Genomic DNA, 21,400 nt, shown 5'->3' on the forward strand with positions numbered 1-21,400 from the left:
CTTGCCCACCCAGCCAGCCACACCCACTCCACAAACCACTCCCACTTGGGAAACCATGCCCACCCGATCATATTTACACGACAAACCACGCCCACTCAGAGAACCCCGCCCACCCACAAGCCACGCCCAGTCCACCTAGCCTATTTGCAGAAACACTGGTTGGATGTAGGAGGAAGGAAATAATTCACAGAAATGTTTATCATGGGGATCATCTCTGTGTCCTAAGGACACGCTTGTAGTAAGTTGAGCTTTTGGAGGAATACATCGGAAAGCGAGTGTGACCCAGAGGACCAGAGAGGGGAAGAAGATGGGAGGCACCTTTCAGGAGACCCTTTTCTCTCCAGGTTCCTGAGCACTAAAAAGCGAGGCTGTAGGTTCTTGCCACCAGGTGTCTGGCTGTGTCCCAGGTGCATCCAGTGCTCTGAAGAGCAACCTCTGTCTGCTCTCTGTGACCCAGCTGGTCAGGACAGGGCTGGTCTGTGTGGGATGCCCACCATTTGGCTGCCCTTTCCACAGCGGAGGTTGGGGAGTCCTGCCAGTTCCCCGAGCTCGGCCCCACACTCCCTGCACCTTTTGCTGAGCTTTTACTTTGGGAACAGTGTTGGGAATTTCTGCCACTCTGTCACCCATCTCTCGTGCCACTGGGATGTGGGTTGGCCGTTCTGGAAAGGTCCAGAATGTCCTTCCTTCTCAGGAGGCCTATGAGCTATGGAGGGGCCCTAACTTTCTGAGCTGTAACAGGGGTTTTCTGGCACCCCTAAATCTTCTGCCCTCCTCCTACCTTTGTTGGGATGGGCCCCAGGTTAGCTCCAGAGCTGGATAGGCAACTGTGTCCTTGCTCGCTCCTTAGAAACTACCCAACATGGGCCGGAGAGATAGCATGAAGGTAAGGCGTTTGCCTTTCATGCAGGAGGTCATCAGTTTGAATCCCGGCGTCCCATATGGTCCCCCGTGCCTGCCAGGAGCAATTTCTGAGCCTGGAGCAAGGAATAACCCCTGAGCACTGCCAGGTGTGACCCAAAAACCACACACACACACACACACACACACACACACACACACACACACACACACACACAAAAGAAACTACCCAACATGACTAGTGCCTGGCCTTGGCAACCTGCTTTTTGGTGGATCAGTTTTATTTATATAAATCTTGTTTTTGTTTTGGGGCCACACCCGGCAGCACTTGGGTTACTTCTGGCTCTCTGCTCAGAAATGACTCCTGGGGGGTACTCAGGGGACCCTACAGACGCTGGAGATAGAACCCAAATTAGCATTGTGCAAGGCAAATGCCCTCCCCCCTGTGCCATTGCTCAGGCCCCCCACTTCCCATGGTGCTTAACTAATGATTCCGCCCCGCTGTTCCTTAAGAATGTTGACTCTCTCCTGGAGAGCCTCCAGGGACCCCCTTTCTCCTTGGGGATGGTCTCACAAGGAAGTGGGGGAGCGTGAGCCCTGTCGCGTGTTCAAGGTAGGAGCCATGGTGACACCACGCCTGCCCTGGTGGGGGTCCCGCTTTCCTTTCTTTCCTTTTTGGTCTGAGGACGTGGCAACTGTTGCCAGTGGAAAATTTATCTGCTGGCTGGAGGGGCCGCACTGGCTCGGGGCTGAGGCTGTGACTAAAATCCAAACAAGCTGGGCCCTGGCACATAGCAGCGGGGGGCATGCGTCCCTGCCCAGCTTCCTGATGCGAGTGCCGGGCGCCATCTGCCATGCGACAGCTAGGCTGCTAGTGTCTGCCTGCTGGAGCCCAGGAGGCCGGCCCTGGGCAGGGCTCTGCCTGTCCAGAATGGATTCTTGGTCCCAGAGGATGGCGCAGTCAGAAGGACTCGGCCAAGCTCTTTGGAGCGGAGGGGCTCACCAAGGCACATGGTGATGCATGTTGGGGCCGGTGTCCTCAGGGCAGTGGGGATCAGGGGTCTGCTGACCTCACTTGCTGCTGAGGATCTGTCCCCAGTGGCCCCAGGTTCCACTGCGGTTCTCCACCAAAGATGTGCATTCACAGCTCTGTCCATTGTCCCAGTTCACACTTGCTTTGTGCACCCAGGGAGCAGCTGTTTTAGTCTGACCCAGAGCAGGAGGGCACGTGTCCAGGCCCGGCCCTGTGCCCTGGTGGGGGGGGTATTCCACTAGGGATTCTGAGCACCCCAACACCTTCCCCAACTTGCTCTCGCCAGATACTGGTGCAGGAACTTCCAGAAGCGTTTTCAAAACATAGGGGCTCCCCGAGTGGAGTCATAGCCCAACCCTCTCCCTTTTGCTTATTTCCTGCTTTCTTCTGCGTTTGATTTTCTGTGGCTGCTGTTGTTCTTTCGAGCCACACCCAGCAGTGCCGGAGCATGAGTTCCTGCCACTGAGCTCACGTGCCCCGTTTCTCATGAGCTTGAGGGGGTGCTCTTGGTTGAACCCCTGTCTCCCCACTTGCTTCCCGAGATACACAATCTGCACAAACCAGTCATAGATGCATGCTCAAACACTACCTCTGGGGAGCCAGCAGGATTCCAGCAGTGTAGGCTCAGAGATACAGAGATGCAGATGTGGAGAGATGTAGAGATGCAGAGACACAGACAGATGCAGAGATGCAGACACGAAGGTGCAGAGACACAGAGAGACACAGGTGCAGAGATGTAGAGAGATACAGAGATTGAGTTGGCATCACATAAGGTTCTTAGAAGTAACTGGTCCTGGAACTCTTGCCTGTTTTTCCCTTGTCTGAAACAGCAGAGCTATGCACCCCAAAATCCAGGCTGGAAACAAAGCACCTGCTGCAATGATGAAGCTCAAATTCTTTTTTTGGGGGGGTGTCATACCTGGTGGTGCTCAGGGGTTACTCCTGGCTCTGTGCTCAGAAGTCGCTCCTGGTAGGCTCAGGGGACCATATGGGATGCCGGGATTTGAACCACCATCTGTCCTGTGTTGGCCACATGAAAGGCCAACGCCTTACCACTGTGCTATCTCTCTGACCCCCAAGAAGCTCAAATTCTAAACCCCGAGATCTGTAGGCTGGAGGTAGCTGGGGAGGGGGAGGTGAGAAGCCCAGTACGGGGGAACCTTCCAAAAGCATTGCAAGGGGGCCCGGAGAGATAGCACAGCGGTGCTTGCCTTGCAAGCAGCCGATCCAGAACCTAAGGTGGTTGGTTCGAATCCTGGTGTCCCATATGGTCCCCCGTGCCTGCCAGGAGCTGTTTCTGAGCAGACAGCCAGGAGTAACCCCTGAGCACCGCCGGGTGTGGCCCAAAAATAAACAAAACAAAACACAACAAAAAAACAAAAGCATTGCAAGGACCCTGCATTAAGATCTTCACCAGGCAGGAAGCAGCCGGGGTTCAGAGGGGCTGAGAGCTTTGTTTCCTCTCCATAAAGGGAAGGGGGTGCTTATACAACAGTGAAGGCTGGTGTGTGATCGACTTTAGGGGTGCCGACGGGGCGACCACTTCTGGGGTGCCCAGATCATTTGGGGTGCTGTTTCTAGCATCTCTCCCCTCCCCATTCCTGTCCCAGGAAACTGTCCCGTTGCATCCTCAGCCTACAAGACTAAAACAATTCATGACTGACTCAGACTATCTCAGTGGATCTTCCAACACAGAGCCTGTGTTTGGGATGAAGGCACCACCCTGGGGTTCCAGGAAGGGACTTTTCTGTCTTCCTGCCCTTCTCCCTCAGGTCCCGGGGTTTAGTGCATGCAGGTCTGTCTTTAATGACCGTCTTTTTACATGAGTTTCAGTGAATCAGATGGATCTCTTAGCGGCTCACAGAAATGTGTGAAGGGTTCCTGGGTAGTGAAAATGTCAAAAAGAGCAATGGTCATAGGCCATAGGCAGGCCTATGGCTTGTTAAAAAATGGGTGACACTACTCAGAGGGAACCCATCTGACATATATCCAAGGGCCGAGAACCCCCTGAGCTGTGCAAAGGCCCGGGGCCCAGAGATGCTGGAATCCTGCATCCTTTAATAGTGTTTCTGCAAGAACTTGGATACACTCAGTTTTTGGTTCTGAGACTATTAGGCCCCCCCCCCCATCTCTCTGATTCCTGCAGAGCAGAGGGGTTCCCACCCTGTCCCCCATTTCCACTGTGCCAGGCTCAGGGTCCTGTGCTCAATTTTCCCCCACAGGAGGTTGGAGCAAAACTTGTTTGACTGCAGCTGCGGCATCCGCTGGATGCAGCTATGGCAGGAGCGGGGTGCGGCGCGGCTGGGCGGCCAGGAGCTCTTCTGCGCGGGCACAGACGGGGCACCGCTGCCCCTGGGCCGCATGAACGTCAGCCAGTGCGGTGAGTGAGGGGTGGGGTGCGAGTGTGGTGCGTGTCTGAGTGTGTTGGCATGTGTGTTACTTGTGCATATGCGTTCATATGTTTGCAAGTGTGGTGAGTGCTGGCATGGGGAGATAGGTGTTCGTGTGTGCAAGAGTGTGTGAGAGAGTTTGTGCATTCCTTGGGCAAGGACCGGATTCTGGGGTGGTGACATCCTGGGGGGGTGTCCTTTCAGATGTGGGGGAGACAGAGCATCTTTGGGGGTTCTGTGTGAAGGATCCCCCACTTTTTAAGCACATCAGAGTCCCCTGAGCACTACCGAATGTATCCTCAAGACAAAATACACCAAACATGTCTGGGAGATGGACCCGAAAAATAGATCTTCTAGAATGTTCTTTGGGACTCTGGGTTCCCTCTGTGGCATAACTGGGAGGTGGGGGGGGGGGGTTCTTCCTAGAGGCCCGTGGAGCCAAGCTCGAAGGCCTGTCCTATCTGGGCATGAGCTTTGCATTGGGGTGAGTCCGCATGGTGATGGGTGTCTGCCATGTCCTCAGCTGTCCCCCTCTCCTCCCCTAGACCTCCCTGAGATCAGCGTGAGCCATGTTAATCTCACCGTGCGGGAGGGGGACAACGCTGTGGTCACGTGCAATGGTTCTGGCTCCCCACTGCCCGACGTGGACTGGATGGTGAACGGGCTGCAGTCCATCAACACACACCAGGTGGGCACCATGCCGTGTGGGTGGGGGGCAGTGCCAGGGGCCTCCGCCCAGCCTCAGTGTCATTGGTGCCTATGTCTGTGGCTTCCCCCTAGACCAACCTGAACTGGACCAACGTCCATGCCATCAACCTGACGCTGGTGAATGTGACCAGTGAGGACAATGGCTACACGCTCATCTGTATTGCTGAGAACGTGGTGGGCATGAGCAATGCCAGCGTGGCCCTCACTGTGCACTGTGAGTGGGTGCTGTGGGGTTCTGAGTCGCATCCCTGACCCGTACCCCCAAAACCAGCATATGCCCAGGACTGACTCCCAGCACTGCTCAGGGCTGGCCCAAGGTTGCCTTCCTTCCTTTCCTTCATTCCTTCTACCCTTCCCTCCTTCTTTTCTTTCTTTGTTCCCTTCCTTCCTTCCTCTCTTCCCTCCTTCCTTCCCTCCCTCCCTTCTTTACCCCTTCCTTCCCTGCTTCCTTCCTTCCTCCCTTCCTTTCTTCCTCCCTTCCTCCCTTTCTTTCCTCCTTCCTTCCTTCCTTCCTCCCCTCCTTTCTTCTTCCCTCCCTCCCTTTCTTTCCTCCTTCCTTCCTTCTTCCCTCTCTCCCTTCCTTTTTCCCTCTCTCCCTTCCTTCCTCCTTCCCTCTCTCCTTCAGTCCTTCCTTCCCTCCCTCCCTCCCTCTCTCCCTCCCTTCCTTCCCTCCTTTCTTCCTCCCTCCCTCCCGCCTTCCTTTTCTTCTTCCTTCCTCCCTCCCTCCTTTCTTTCCTCCGTCCATCCCTCCCTCCTTCCTTTCTTCCTTCTTTTCCTCCCTCCTTTTCTCCCTCCCTCCTTCCCTTCCTCCTTCCTTCCTTCCTTCCTTCCTTCCTTCCTTCCTTCCTTCCTTCCTTCCTTCCTTCCTTCCTTCCTTCCTTCCTTCCTTCCTTCCTTCCTTCCTTCCTTCTTCCCTCCCTCCCTCCTATCCTCTCTCCCTCCCTCCCTCCCTTCCTTCCTTTCTTCTTTCCTTCCTTCTCTCTCTCCCTCCCGCCCTTCTTTTCTTGAGGCCATACCCAGTGATTCTCAGGGCTTCTTCCCTAGCTCAGGGATCACTCCTGGTACACTCAGGGGGACCTATGGGGTGCTGGGAATTGAATCGACTCAGCTGTGTGCAAGGCCAGTGCCCTCCTTGCTGTGCTATCTATCGGACTGGCCCCCAAAGCTGCTTTTCTTTTTCTTTTCTCTTTTTCCCCTTTCCTTTCTTTTGTTTTGGGGCTGCACCCAGTGATGTCCAGGGCTTATCCTTGGCTCTGTGCTCAAGGGTCACTCCTGGTGGTGCTTTCGGGACCCTATAGGATGCCGAGGATCAAACCCAGGTTGGCCGCATGGAAGACAAATGCCCACCCTACTGTTCTATCGCTGCTTTTCTAGAATTTTCCACCCCCTGGATCCAGGGTACCCGGGCCAGTCAGTGCAGGGCGGGGGGTCCCCTTCGAGGCCCACACCATCCTCTCCTGGTTGGGCATCTCTTTCCCTGGTGCCCCCGCAGATCCGCCCCGCGTGGTGAGCCTGGAGGAGCCCGAGGTGCGGTTGGAGCACTGCATCGAGTTCGTGGTGCGCGGGAACCCTCCACCCGCCCTGCGTTGGCTGCACAACGGGCAGCCATTGCGCGAGTCCAAGATCATCCACGTCGACTTCTACCAGGAGGGAGAGCTGGCTGAGGGCTGCCTGCTGTTCGACAAGCCCACGCACTACAACAACGGCAACTACACACTCATTGCCAGCAACGCCTTGGGAACGGCCCGTCAGACCATCAATGGCCACTTCCTCAAGGAGCCCTTCCCCGGTGAGCCCTGTGCTCATGCCCTGCCACTCGCAGGGCACAGGGGTACAGAAGGGCAGGGGCATATGGAGCCCAGGAGAATGGGCCCGGGGCCAGTGGCTGGGTCTGGCAGAGTGAGGAGATAGGCTCCTTTTGGGGATTCAACCCTTTTGGGGTTGAATCTCTGCTCACCCTCCAGCGTAGCTGCCAGAGCCTCAAGCTTGGGGGTCCCCCAACTGTCTGTCCTCGCCTGATCCCTCGGCTGTGGAGTCTTGGGGTGCTGGAGGTGAAGGGTGCAGGGAAGGGGTTTGCTGAGTGCCGAGAGCTAATATTGCTTCCCAGCTGCTCCTGTTTCATTTTTATTTAACTTTGGTTTGGGGGTCTCACTTGGCAAGGTTCAGGGCTGAATCCTGGCTCTGCAGTCAGGAATTATACCTAGCCATGGTCAGGGGGCCCGGTGGGATGCTGGGTGACAGGGTGACAGGCAGTCAGGGGACCCTTTTGTGGCTGCCCTGTTTTCTGCCACACCCACTGACAGTCTCTCCTGTTCTGTCTCTTGCAGAGAGCACGGAGAACTTTGTCTCTTGTAAGTCCCGCTTCCCCTTTGGCGCGAAGGGATGGATTCTGGGCAGCCCTGGCCCCCCCTATTCCCCAAAGTCCCTCAGCGAGTCTCCATGAATGGGACCAGTGTGGGGAAATACATTGGGTTGGCCGTAGAAGGCTGTGAGACTTCAGCATCTCCCAGGCACTTTTCCAGGGGTCAGGCCACAGTGTGGGTCCCCCATCTCAGAGTTTGAGAAGGGCACTCAAGAGGTCTCTAGTCTCCCATACACTCAGCTTCCCTCTCAGTGGCCTGGGTGGGCCCAGAATAGCTGTTTCCCTCCTGCTGTTGGGGACCTGCCTCTCACATGCCCCGAATTTCCTGGGGTGTCTTGTGAATCTCAAGAAAGGGGATATACTTTTGGAGCTCTGGCCATAGAGAGTCAGGCTGGGCCAGTCCAGGGCAAAGCAGGGCAAAGACACTGCTCACCCCCTTTTCCTGGACAGGGAACCCCCGCTTTGCACTTTGACCCGGATGCAAATAGCAGCTAGATGGCTCCATTTGCCCCGATTCCCCAGATCCATCCTGTCCTCTTACGGATGGTCCCTCCTGAGGTACATCTGGGCTGGGCTCTGGCCAGGGGCTGACTCCAGTGTGAGGTCCCTGATGCCCTGCTGGACTCCTTCAAGATGGACCACTCTGTCATTGAACCTGCGTTAGGAGACTTGGCTTGTGGAACTACCAGCCACCAGGCTCTCACTGAGGGGTGCAGAGAGATGGTGGGGGGTTGTATGCTGGAACAGGTGAAGCACTACCCCAAGAGTATAGAATCCAAATCCTGGCAGCACCCCAGGACTGTCCCTTCGACCCCTCACAGCTTTATATTTCCAGAGCTCAGGGCAGGCTTGACCCTGGGGTGGAGTGGGGTTGGTCAGAGACTCCCCACAGGGCCTGGGTTAGTTGGTTAGTCATGAGTCAGATTTTGGGGCCTCCAAGAAGAACCCCTCCCTTGTTGTTGGGGGAAACATAGGGGCAGAGCCTGTGGGATCACACTTACACTCCCTCCCCCATGTCTATCCCAGTCTACGAGGTGAGCCCGACCCCCATCACTGTGACCTTGAAACCAGAGGAGGACACATTCGGGGTGAGTTGCTCTGACTCCACTCAGTGGTTGGGCTGGGGGCCAGGGATGAGGGCCAGGGTAGCCCCCCATCCTGCTCATCCCTGGGGGTTGCCTCCCCTAAGGGTCCTAGAGACACACACAGCTCTGGGCCACATGGTCCAATAGACTGGGCCACCGTCCATGACCCCAACATGGGGGCCTCTGTCTCTCCATACTTAGGGGCAGGGCAGACCCTCCCTCTGCTCTCCCTCCCATTTCTCTTCCCAAGGTCTCCTTAGGGAAAATGGAGGTGTCTCTGTGGTACCCAGAGGCTCCTAGGTAACATGAAGGGAAGCGATTTTGGGATAAAGATGCAGGATTTGTTGAGCAAGAGAGAGAGACACATACCAGCATACTGGACACATAGCAAACTTTTTAGTTTTTGTTTTTTGGGCCACATCTGGCTGTGCTCAGGGGCTACTCCTGGCTCTGCACTCAGGGATCCCTCCTGGTGGGGTTTAGGTGACCCGATGGAGATTGATCCTATAAGGATTGATCCTAGGATGGCAGTGGGCAAGGCAAATAAATACCTTTCCCTCCATGCTATTGTTCCGGTTCCAGAAAATACTTTATTCCCCAGGGGTCTCGGAAGCAAAGCTCAAGGAAGAACATGGTGGTACTCTGGGCAAGCTGCATTCAAGGCCCCTGGATAAGGCTTTCCCTGTTTTTTGGGGGAAACTGCTGTTGGATAGTCCTCTGGTAGTCTCATTAGGGTAGCAAGAGGACCCTCCCCCAGGGATTGTCCGTAGCAGGATTGTGGGGTGCATGTGCATGGGGTTGGGAATGCAGGCCTCAGGGCTACTGCCAGCAGGTTCTTGGCCCTCAGGTGTCCATCGCAGTCGGCCTGGCCGCCTTCGCCTGCGTCCTGCTTGTGGTGCTGTTCGTCATGATCAACAAGTATGGCCGCAGGTCCAAGTTCGGCATGAAGGGTAAGGCGGGGTTCGACAAGCCATGGACTGTGGGTAGGGGGCATCAGGGCTGCCTCCTGGCTCTTTTCAGCACCCTGTGCCCTCTGACCTGACTCAGAGGTGATTCAGGAGTGATGCACACCTCGATTATCATTCTTGGGCTTTCTGGGGTCAAGGTGGCTTTGCTGACTGCGAGGCTGGGCCCAGAAGAGACTCACGGGACAGAGTTGGAAGAGGCCTGTGCACAGAGTGGCCTGTTTCCCTCACTTTGGGTGGTGTGCCCCACTTTTTCCTGCCTGCCCAAGAGGGTGATGGTTCCCAGAGACTGGGTCTCATGCCCCCCAACAGTGCCCCCAAGTCTCCACCTGGAGGGGCTCTGCTGACCATAGTAGATTGGGGTCCTGGAGGTGTCTCATGGCCACCTCTGCCAGCTCTCCTGTCCCTGTCCCCTCTGCCCACTGTCCCGGCCAGTCGCTGACTCCCAGCAAAGCCAAGTGGCAAGCCCACCCAGGCCGAAGACTGGTTCCTCTACATATGTTGCCCTACCAGTACATGTGTGTAAGTGTGTGAGCCTATGAATGAATGCGTGTGCACATGTCTGTGGGCATGTTTATATGTGCGTGTGTCTGTATATGTGCAAATGGAGGACCCCATTTGGTCCATTTAGATGCTGTCATGACATCATCTCTTTTCATCCCTGACATATTGGCTTCTGTGGATTCCTTTAAGCCATTCCAGACTCAGCAGCTATAAATCGGGTCCCCTTGGTGGGGGACTGCAAGGCAGTGCATTCCCCTCAGGAACGGTGACATGATGATATCCTTCAGACTTACCGTTCTCAGCTTGAATGATGTCACAGCTGTCTCCTCTTGTTACCTATGGTGGAACAAGGCATGGAGATCCATAGCCAGGACTCAATCCAGTAGTTGCATTTGTATATTATATTTGGGTTTTTTGGGCCACACCTGGTGGTACTCAGGGTTTCCTCTTGGCTTTGTGCTCAGGAATCACTCCTGGTGGGCACAGGGGACCACATGGGGTGCTGGGGACAGAAGCTGGGTTGGGTGCTTGCAAGGCAAGTGCCCTCCACACTGTTTTATATCTCTGGCAACATTTGCATTTGTTTTGTTCTGTTTTGGGGCCACACATGGCAGCACTCAGGGGTTACTCCTGGCTCTGCACTCAGAAATCGCTCCTGGCAGGCTCGGGGGACCATATGAGATGCAGGGAATAGAACCCAGGTCTGTCCCAGATACCACTGTGCTATCACTCTGGCCCCGAAATAAATATTTTCATTTTGTTTCTTTGGGCCACACCCACTGATGCTCAGGGCTTACTCATGACCCTGCACTCAGAAATTGGTCCTGGCAGGCTTGGGGGACCTTATGGGATGCCAGGGATTGAACATGGGTCTGTCCCGGGTCTCTGCAAGGCAAACTCCTTATCGCTGTGTTCTTGCTCTGGCCTCTTCATTTGCATTTTGAGAGGAAGAAATGGGAAGGAAACTGGAGGCTGCTCAGATTGGAGCTGGGACTGACCCTGGATCTTGCGTTCCATGGCTGAAACTGTGACTGCCTCTTCCACCTGCCTACATTTCACAGTGTCTGTATAGCAGCCCAGGGATCTGCACCCAGATCCTTAAATAACAAATCCGGGTCCTTTTCAGAACTGAGAGTAACATTATCACTGAGTAAACTGTTGGCACTCAGGTCCTTAAATAAAAAACATCCCCGGTCCTACGCCGAAAGTAACTTCGTTACTGGGTGAACCGCATACCCAGCTCTTTAAATAACAAACACACCAGGGTCCTTTTCAAAGCTGAGAACATCATGTTATCTGGCGTGACACTCGCATCGGACTGGTTTCTGTGCTGTAATCAGGGGCGACATGGCTTGGCCTCGGGGCATTCTCAGTAGCTTTCCAAGTGGTGATCAGATCAGACACTGGACCGGGCTGCTCCTTCCCTGCCCTTCTCTGCTTGAGTGGAAGCAAAGCGGCTGCTTATTCAGTGCCGCCTGAACCTTGGGTTCTTGCTCCCGAGCCCCGCTGTTCAGGACAGAGAGAGAGAAAGCCCAGGGTGCAAGGCCACTTGGGGCTGTGCAGTGTCCCAAAGGGCTGTGTCCCCTTGGAACAGTGTAAAACGAGGGAGGGGGGAGGCCAGTAGAGTCTGGAGAGGTAGCAGGACACACGCCTTGGCCTGTTCTTCCTGCCCCACTTGAGGCTCAGACTGGGCCCCAAAAGCTGCCTTGGCCCCCTTCCTTCCTTCCTTCCTTCCTTCCTTCCTTCCTTCCTTCCTTCCTTCCTTCCTTCCTTCCTTCCTTCCTTCCTTCCTTCCTTCCTTCCTTCCTTCCCACCTTCCTTCCCACCTTCCCTCCCTCCCTCCCTCCCTCCTTCCTTCCTTCCTTCCTTCCTTCCTTCCTTCCTTCCTTCCTTCCTTCCTTCCTTCCTTCCTTCCTTCCTTCTTCCTTCCTTCCTTCCTTCCCACCTTCCTTCCCACCTTCCCTCCCTCCCTCCCTCCCTCCCTCCCTCCCTCCTTCCTTCCTTCCTTCCTTCCTTCCTTCCTTCCTTCCTTCCTTCCTTCCTTCCTTCCTTCCCTCCTTCCCACCTTCCTTCCCACCTTCCTTCCCTCCCTCCCTCCCTCCCTCCTTCCTTCCTTCCTTCCTTCCTTCCTTCCTTCCTTCCTTCCTTCCTTCCTTCCTTCCTTCCTTCCTTCCTTCCTTCCTTCCCTCCTTCCCACCTTCCTTCCCATCTTCCTTCCTTCCCTCCCTCCCCTCCCTCCTTCCTTCCTTCCTTCCTTCCTTCCTTCCTTCCTTCCTTCCTTCCTTCCTTCCTTCCTTCCTTCCTTCCTTCCCTCCTTCCCACCTTCCTTCCCACCTTCCTTCCCTCCCTCCCTCCCTCCTTCCTTCCTTCCTTCCTTCCTTCCTTCCTTCCTTCCTTCCTTCCTTCCTTCCTTCCTTCCTTCCTTCCTTCCTTCCTTCCCACCTTCCTTCCCACCTTCCCTCCCTCCCTCCTTCCTTCCTTCCTTCCTTCCTTCCTTCCTTCCTTCCTTCCTTCCTTCCTTCCCACCTTCCCTCCCTCCCTCCCTCCCTCCCTCCCTCCTTCCTTCCTTCCTTCCTTCCTTCCTTCCTTCCTTCCTTCCTTCCTTCCTTCCTTCCCTCCTTCCTTCCCTCCTTCCTTCCCTCCCTCCCTCCCTCCCACCTTCCTTCCCTCCCTCCCTCCCTCCCTCCCTCCCTCCTTCCTTCCTTCCTTCCTTCCTTCCTTCCTTCCTTCCTTCCTTCCTTCCTTCCTTCCTTCCTTCCTTCCTTCCTTCCTTCCTTCCTTCCTTCCTTCCTTCGTATCCCATCTGTTCATTCTATTCTGTACCCTCCCCTCCCTCTCCTCCCCTCTCCTCCCCTCCTTTTCCTTCTCTTTCCTTCCCTCCCCCTCCCCGCCTTCCCATAAAATCTCTGAAGCCTTTCTGGGAGCTGGAGCCACTGAGGGAGCTGATGAGGGAGTCTCCATGCTGGTCCTCTGTCTGACCTGTAACCAGGAAGCTGCTAGAAAGGGGAGAGGAAGCCTAGGTCAGAGAGGAGGGAAGGGGCATTGGGAAACAGTGGCCATTGGGGGCTGTTGGGAGCCTCTTTTCTGAACTCCCCCACAGCGCCTGGGGCTGGCAATGGGGCAACTGCTGTGTCCTTCTCCTCTGGCCTGGACTGCAATGCACCATCACGCCCGGTTCGTCTTTATCCAGCCTGACCGCGTTTCTCTATCGTCAGATACTTTATGTCCTCCGATGCTCACGTGCACTTAATCTGCTAGATGGTGGGTGCATCCCTGGTAACTGCTACTTAGGAAACTGGTTCCGGCATGGTGCATGGTCTCCCCCATCTCTGATTCCTTCCTTGGGCGATGTCCCTGGAAATAGGATGGTTGGGTTAACTAATCATGCAGTTTCAAGGCTCCTGGTTATTAAATTACTTCTTAGATAACAGAATGGAGCTGAGATTGGTTGCTTGATGGGCCCCTGGTGTGTGTGTGTGTGTGTGTGTGTGTGTGTGTGTGTGTGTGTAGGCCCACGGCTTTACCAGTCAATCCTACACCGGGGCAGCTCTGCTGAGCCTTGACCTCGCTGCCAGTGCCCTTTGACCTCTGCTCAGAAGGCTTAGGATGGGATCTTCTTGGCCAAGCAGACTATTTTCTGAGTAGAGGGCCCATAGCTGGGGCAGAGGTCTGAGAACTGTCTTTGGAGAATCTTGTCCTCTGGAGTCCCTCAGAGAGCAGACATGGGGCCCCAGGCGTGGGGCCCGACATCCCCCCGTCTCCTCTTTGCCCATCTGTCCATTCATCCATCACACACTGCCACCTGCTCCCCACACCTGGTACCCACACCTGGTTCGGTCTCTCCCTGGCCGGATGTGCCCATGGGCTTCGGTGGGGGCGAGGGGAGCAGGTCCATCCATGCCAAGTCCCAGGTCACCCCAGGAATTCTGGTTCAGCTGGTCTGGGGGGCAGCCCAGACTTTGGAATTCTTGAACCTTGTCCAGGGCACACTCCCGGGCAGCCAGATTGGGGCCTGGACGCCGGCCCAACTCTGTGGAATCCGTGGCGCCGGCGGGGAGGCACGTAGGTACTTGGAAAACTTGTTCGGTGAAAGCGAACAGAAGGTTGGGGAGGTGGCGTGCAGGGTGGGGGCTATGAGCCTGGCCCGAGTGAGGCCCCGGGTTCTGCGTCTTGCATCATGGGACTCTCAGGAACTTGGGGAGAGGGAGGCCCTTTAGAAAGAGTCCAGAGAAATGGGCAGAGCCATTTTCCAGCCTCTTCTGTGTTTCGCACAACTCTAGACACCACCATCACCACATGCTTTCCATTTTTAAAATGTCTGTGGGGGCCGAAAGCAAACATGTTCTGACACTTGTGTCCTAGCACTCTTCCCAGCACAGCACACCCCCCCCCCCCGCAACCTTCCTAGGAGTGATCCCTGTTCCCCAAACCTGCCTTTTGGACACACAGACCCAATGTCTGGGATATTCTTCCTGGCCCCAATCAGGTACCTTGTGTTTGAAATGCAGACTTGATGTTTATGGCCATGTTGCTCCTCCTGAGAGGGTCAGCTTGGGTTCCTGGGGATGCTGGATCTGCAGGGAATAGGTCTTACCTGCAGGATCCCCCCTGCAGGGGACAGCTTTGTGCCTTAGTCCTTCGTGACCTAGCCAGGGAGCTCCTCTGTCCCCTCTTGGCCCTCGTTTACTGTTGGTCTCTTGGTAGAAAAACGCCCTGTTCTTTCTCACCTTTCGATTCCGGGTCTAGCCCCACCTCTGTTGAGCAATTTGGGGGAATTATATTAGATATCAGAAAGAGTTTGGGTGCCCGTGTAGGCCAGTGGGTTGAGATAAACGGGGCGGGGACTGTAGGGAGTTGGATAACATGCCCACCCCCAAACCCAAGTTTTTTTTTTTTTTGTTTTGGGTCACACCCGACAGTGCTCAGGAGTTACTCCTGGCTCTGTGCTTAGAAATCACTCCTGGCAGGCACAGGGGACCATATGGGATTCTGCGATTCAAACCACCGTCCATCCTGGATCAGCTGCTTGCAAGGCAAATGCCTTCCAGCACTGTACTATCTCTCCAGCCCTAAACCTGTTTCCTAGGGAGCATCACTTTCTGGGTGCATTGGGGCTTGTTGTGAAGAGAGTAGGCAGAGCCATCCCTCGGGCATCCTTACCCCCTTCCTGTGACCTTTCCCACAGCCGGGCAGTCTGAACCCACAGTGCTGGGTGGCAGAGGGTGGCTGTGACCTGGACCATAACTTTCAGGGTGCTGCCCCACGTCCATGTACCCTTCTGGCCCTTATATGGTATATGGTGTCTTTTCTTTCCATTGCTCCTCCACCTCCTCCTCCTTCTCCTCCTCTTCCTCCTCTTTCTCCCCTTCCTTCCCCTCCTCCTCCCTCCTTCTCCTTCTCCTTCTCCTCCCTTCTCCACCTTGTCCTCCTTATTCTCCTTCTCCTCCTCCTTTTTTGAGTCCCATCTGCAGGCTTGGGGGATCATATGGGATGCTGGGAATCAAATCCAGGTCAGTCATGTGCAAGGCAAATGCCCTATCCACTGTGCTCTCTCCAGCCCCCCTTTTAAACTAATCTATAATTTTTTTTTAAATCGAATGTTCACAACTTAGTTTCTGTGATACTGCGTTCACTTCTGCTAGCATTTCTCCACTTAAGATGTCCCTCTGATGTTGGCCCCAGGCTATCTGCCCACTGATGCTGTATAGTTAAGGGAAACTCAATTGACATCAAGGGACTTTGTGTAGTATGGTGCTGAGAGCCGAGTATCCAGCCTCTGGCCCAAGGGTGCTTTTGGTAGCTGGAAGGTCCAGCCGCTCCCATCCTCAAGGACTCACCATTGCTGAAGGTTCCTGGGGACCCTGTGGATTCCTATGACCTTGCTGAGCACCTGGCCAGAGGTTGAAGGTGCCTTGTGTCCTCACAGGAGCAGAATGGAGCAGAGGGGGAGCCCGTCCCCCTCTGTCCATCTATCCATTATCCGCTTTGGGCCCTGGGAATCCACAGCTGGCCCGGGCCCAGGGCTTGGCTCAGGCCAGGGCCTGCACGCGGAATCCGGTTTGGAGGGAGGAAGGTGCGCTCTGCCGAGCGGAACGGAACTCTGGCCCCGCTCTCGGCTGCCCTGGCCGCCAACACTCAGCTGGCCCCGAGAGGCCCCAGTCTGCTCTCCCTGGGCTTGGCCGGGCCTGGGCTGGCGGCTGCAGACCCCTCTGCTGCCTAGCCTGGCTCAGCCTTGAGTGTAGGACCCTGGGGAGTCTGGGGGGCAGTGGGGACTTTGAACCTGGGCTGAACCCCTCTTTGAACTGTCCTATTTCCTGTTTTGGAGGGGGGACTATAAAGCTCTGGGATTTAAAATTTTTCCTTTGGAAAGAAGGAAAGCGAGAAAGAGAGTTAAAAACGAAGCAATTGGACATGAGCTGGCCTTACAAAGCCAATCTTACAAAGCCGTGTCTTGTTGAGTTAAGTAGAAGCGAATCACAGGCATATGGATTACATTTCCCCTGCAGTCCTCAGGGCTTACAAATTAGAGGTGAAAAGTGAGTCAAAATGCGTGTCTGACCCGGCCCGGCCCGGCCCGGTTCTGGAGCTGGGGTGCAAAGAAGTTGCCTGCCTCCCTGTCCTCGAATCCCAAACCCGTGTGGATCCTGGGTCTCTACTTCATGGAGCCTCTGTCCCATGTCTCTCTCTGCCCACCCGCCTGCCCCCAGGTTCCTGCAAAGACCTTGAGCCCACAGCAGTGGGTGAGGACAGCATGGGGGGCTCCTGACACAGGCCCAGGCACAGATGGGACATGAGAGAAACACTATGGAAGTTCGGGCTCTGGGCACCTCGATCCCATTTCTGCATCCACAGAGGGCAGCAGGGGGAAATATTTCTGGGAGCGAAGATGCTCTGTGCCCCTTGTCAGCAGGGTCAGGTACCCTGAGTGCGGGTTGTAGGACTTTGGGCTTTGCTTTGTTTTGGGGGGTCCACCTGTCCTGGCTCAGGCCCATTCCTGGCTCTGTGCTCGGGAGTGACCGCTGGCAGTCCTGGGTGGGGGTGGGGGTGGTACATGGGCGAGAGAAGGCACCTGATTGCTCTCAGTTCTCTGCCTCACAACCCTGCCTGTAAGGGGACCACTGGAGTCTGGCCCACTAAGGGAAATTCAAACCCTTTCTTGCCTGCTCTCCTCACATGTCGGTGCATATGGGGTTGAGCTCTCCTCCACCGTGGGGGCCCCTCCCAGTTCCTTCCATGGCTCCCACTTTGCTGAGTGGGCACCGGCGGCCCCCAGAATCCAGCATGCCGGTACATCACGGCTGGCTGAGGTTGCAGACACAGACTCTCTATTCCCCTGGGAACTGTCCCAGATTGTGGGCTTGGAAGACAAGAGAGAGAGAGAAAGAGAGAGAGAGGGAGAAGGAGAGAGAGTGAAGGAGAGGAACAGGGCAGGAAGGAGGAGAGAAAGAGAGAGGGAGAAAAGAGAGGAGCTAGAAGGAGAGAGGAGAGGAGAGGAAAGAAAAAAGAAAGAAAAACAAAGAAGAGAGGGAGAGAGGAGAGAGAGAAGAGAGGAAAAGAGGTAGAGAGAGGAAGAAACAGGAAGATGGGAGAGGAGAAAGAAGAAAGAGAGGAGAGAGGTGAGAATGGAGAGAGAGGGTCCAATAGCCACTCCAGACAGGTGTGAGAATGAGGTGGGTGGCCCGAGGATTCTCTCTGGAGCACAAGTGACATGCTGCATTGGTGCATCAGGGCATGACAGGCCAGGGGTTGGCCAAGGCCGCAGGAGCGCAGCATGGGGACCCTCTGTCTTGTGTCCAAGAGACCCAGGAGCCAGTGCTGAGCTGTGAGCACATTTGAGCCTCTCGGGGCAAGGGAAGATGGAGGGGCTGAGGGTGAACCGAAGTGTGTTTCCCTGCATGCATTGCAGGCATATATAGGCATCTCCATGTGCTACTCCGACCCTACATGTCATCTTGACCCTCTGTGGTAGGTGCTGGAGTGTTGGTGAAGAGACAGGAGGAAAGGTCGGTCCCACATGTGCACAGGAGCTCACACAAACACACATGTACATAGACACAACATGTATACATGGACACACACAGAGACACGTACACAAACTCACACACTAACATACACTCTTGCACACATACATTCACACACAGTCTACACACATGTTATATACTCATATACTCAGACACATTCACACACCCCACATTCTCTCGCACACACGTACACAGTCATAAACACACATTCAAATAAACAATCATACTCACACACACATATATACACACCTGCCCCAAGTGGCTGTCGTGGGCTTTGGATGGCCTGAGCCGCCTTAGCTGAGGTCAGTCCCAGGCTCATCCCCTCTGTGGGCACTGGAGCCCCTTCAGCCAGATTTCCCATGTCCTGCAAACCTGCTACCATCTGCCCAGGTCCGGTGGTGCCTGTTGCCATCTGCTGCCCTGGGCTGTGCCAGGTGGGAGTTGGACTTGCCCTGGGACTGATTGGTCGTGCAGGTCAGACCCCAGCGCTGCCACATGACTGACCTGGGAGGCCAGTGTGGAGACCACTCAGGTCCTGTGTGAGGGAACCTGAAGGTGCAGGGGGTATGGGTGCTGCTCCTTCCTGATTCCCAGAGGAGCCATGGACTCTGCCTCTTGCCTCCTGCCCCCAGAGCCCCACTGGGACCACCTACCTCTGCTCAGTGTATGTCCCTGCATCCTCACTCTTAGGGTGCTGATGTACAGAGGAGAGGGTCCTCCTGTCACCCCCAACCCTGCCTATGTGCTGGGCAAACTGCTCCAGAGAACACAACCAGCCTCACTCCCCACCTGCCTTCTGCTCCATGCCCAGTGGTGGGTCCACTGAGTAGTGGGGTGGCCCTTGGCAGAGTCAGTCAGAAGAAACTTGGGTACAAGGGGTAGGCACTGCTGGAGGTGGTGGTGCTCCCAGGGTCAAAGGTTGGAGGTCAGAGGTGCCTGTTACCAAGAAACCCCCTCTTCGGCTCCTCTGGAATCCCTTTGCCAGAAGTGTGTATCCTTGACCTTACTGCGAGCGCCAGTCTGCCCATCTGCCCTTTCCTCACACCTCCTGCTCTAAGCCGGATCAGTCGCTCTGATTCTTTCCTACAGGGCCAGGCTGGGCTGAGTGGTGGCTGCCAAGAGCATCAGTGGTAGCATCACCCCAAATGCTCTCTGTACTCCTCAAAGCATATAGTCCCAGCTCCGCGCTTGTGTTTGTTAATCCCTGTGTGCACCAGAACCTCGGGTGAGGCAATGTGTGAGGGTTCAATGTCTGAACCCCCCTGGGAGCACTAGGAGTTTTAGGCCCTGCGCCCCCTGTTTTCCTGACTATGGGGAAGGAGCTGTGTCAAGCCCCCTAACAACTGTCCACTTGCCTCCCCATGTCTGGTGGCTTCTCTTCTCCCCTAGCTCAGCACTTCTACCAGGCCAGGATGCTTGTCACCCGGACATTTCTTCCACCCCCAGCAATCCCGTGGATGTCATGTCTGGTTCAGAGAAGGCCCCAGGGGCAGGGGCTCTATGCTGGGCATTGAGTCTTGCCACCCCCAACAACAGGGGTCAGGGAAATTGAGGGTGTCGACCCCTTTTCAAGCCTGTTTCTGGGAGACAACGATTGTACATGTCAGTTTGTGCCAGGCTATGGGTTCCGAGTCACGCAGTAGGTGCCAGAGCAACAGCCCAGTGGGGAGGGCATCTGCCTTGCCTGTGGCTGACCTTGATTTGATTTCCCCAACTCATTGCATAGGGTCCCCTGAGCCTGCCAGGAGTAATCCCCTGAGTGCAGGGCCAGGAAGCCCTGAGCACAGCTGGGTGTGGCTCCCCAAACAGAACCAAAACCAAAACAAAAAGAGTCATTCTGGGGCTGGAGCGATGGCGCAGCAGTAGGGTGTTTGCCTTGCATGTGGCTGACCTAGGACGCTACCGTAGTTCAATGTCCGGGCATCCCATATGGTCTCCCAAGCCAGGAGCGATTTCTGAGCTCACAGCCAGGAGTAACCCCTGAGCATCACCAGGTGTAACCCCACCCCCAAAAAAGTCACCCAGTAAGGTGAGAGCGGGAGATGGCTGGTGATGCTAGAGTGCATCCACCCCCTAATACCCCTTCCTGCTTCTCCTGGGTCCCCGTGAGCAACTGGCTGGGGTGAGGGGTGACCAGCCTCACCATGAGGTGCTTGGGTTCAACATCACCAACTGTTCGCTCATCTGTCTCCTGGGTGCCCAGTGTTCTGCTGCTGTGGGGTCCCAGTGAGGTGCCCTTTGGAAGTTTCTGGGGGAGTCAGTCTGCTTCAGCGAGAGACTACAGCCATTGAGAGACCTTTGTGCGGCAGACACTATGCACACACATGTGTAGTCATAAATGCAGCTCCTCTGGGATCCTTGGGCCCTCGCTCTCCATGGCAAGTAAGTCTCCATGTGGCTGCTGCTCTGTGAATGTAGCTGAACTGCCATCAACCCCTGGTCTAGTCTGAGGTCCTGACATGTTGTTTTCAAAACAAAACTCTCATGGGGATTTGGGGAGGGCCAGCCTGGGCCCTGGGGACTGCCTTGGTGACCAGAGCTATGTCTGTACCACCACACACTCAATATTTGCCAACATTGGCCTTGGGGTTTGATTCTTTGCCACTCTGCGGAAGGTCATTAATGGGGACAAAGGTGTGGCCTTGGGTTCGAGCCCAGGTATTGGGTTGTTCCCTCCAGACCCTCTGGCCCTCACCACTCCTTCCTCCTTGGATCCTTTGCCAGCTCCAGGCTCCCCAAGAGGAAGCAGCAGCCTACCGTTTCCTCCATCTGCACCTAACTGCTGCTGGTACACAGAGACCTCTTCCCCGCTGCCCCGTCCAGCCCCGTTTCTCCTCTCAGCCAAACGCTGTGGGCCAATCCGAGGGATTCATGTTAGCGTTGGCTCCACATGGGCTTGGGTTGAGCTGGGCCTCTCAAAAGGCCAGGAGACTGCTGAGTCTGGCTGGGCATTCCTGGGGCTTTGCAAGGATGCCACTGGGTGAACATGTGGGTGATTATGGGCTAATTGGGCATGTGCCCAGTGGTGTCAGAGTGCATGTGTGTGTGTGTGTGTGTGTGTATGTGCATGTCTGTGCATCCATGCATAAGTGTGTGTGCCAAGAGGACTGCAGGACTTGGGGTCCCTGGGGGATGCTGCAGACTAGGTAAACATCGAGTGTAGTGCCTGTCCCTGAGTGGGCCTGGATTGGCTGGGGAGTGTCCCCTCCCCCAACCCCTGTATCCTGGCTAGTTTCTGAGCCCTCCAAGAGGAACCAGCAAAGTGGAGTCCTTGGAGAGGAGCCCTGGACCCCGCAGCTCCTCCCCCTACTCTCTTCTCCCCTCTCGCCATTGACAAGTCTCTTCCCTGCCCAGGCACGGATGGACTTTTACAGGGCTTTCATTTCCATTTTAATCAGCCCAGGCCTTCCCGGACTCCGCAGGGCAGCGCAGGAATAAAATTTAAATTCGGGGCCTACATTTTATCTCTGA

At 55.5% G+C, this 21,400-nt stretch overlaps 1 protein-coding gene across 3 annotated transcripts in view; it reads left to right on the plus strand.

Moving 5' to 3' along the window:
- NTRK3 (neurotrophic receptor tyrosine kinase 3) overlaps positions 1-21,400 on the plus strand; it is a 95,273-nt gene that overhangs the window by 31,134 nt on the left and 42,739 nt on the right. For all 3 annotated transcript variants that reach the window (XM_049783248.1, XM_049783249.1, XM_049783250.1), the window contains exons 5-11: positions 4,117-4,274; positions 4,830-4,972; positions 5,065-5,206; positions 6,485-6,781; positions 7,320-7,343; positions 8,381-8,442; positions 9,287-9,389. In XM_049783248.1, coding sequence (XP_049639205.1) covers positions 4,117-4,274; positions 4,830-4,972; positions 5,065-5,206; positions 6,485-6,781; positions 7,320-7,343; positions 8,381-8,442; positions 9,287-9,389 — 929 coding nt within the window. The remainder of the gene's footprint in view (positions 1-4,116; positions 4,275-4,829; positions 4,973-5,064; positions 5,207-6,484; positions 6,782-7,319; positions 7,344-8,380; positions 8,443-9,286; positions 9,390-21,400) is intronic.

The sequence above is a fragment of the Suncus etruscus genome, chromosome 11, assembly GCF_024139225.1.
Source record: "Suncus etruscus isolate mSunEtr1 chromosome 11, mSunEtr1.pri.cur, whole genome shotgun sequence".
Classification (NCBI taxonomy): Eukaryota; Metazoa; Chordata; class Mammalia; order Eulipotyphla; family Soricidae; genus Suncus; species Suncus etruscus.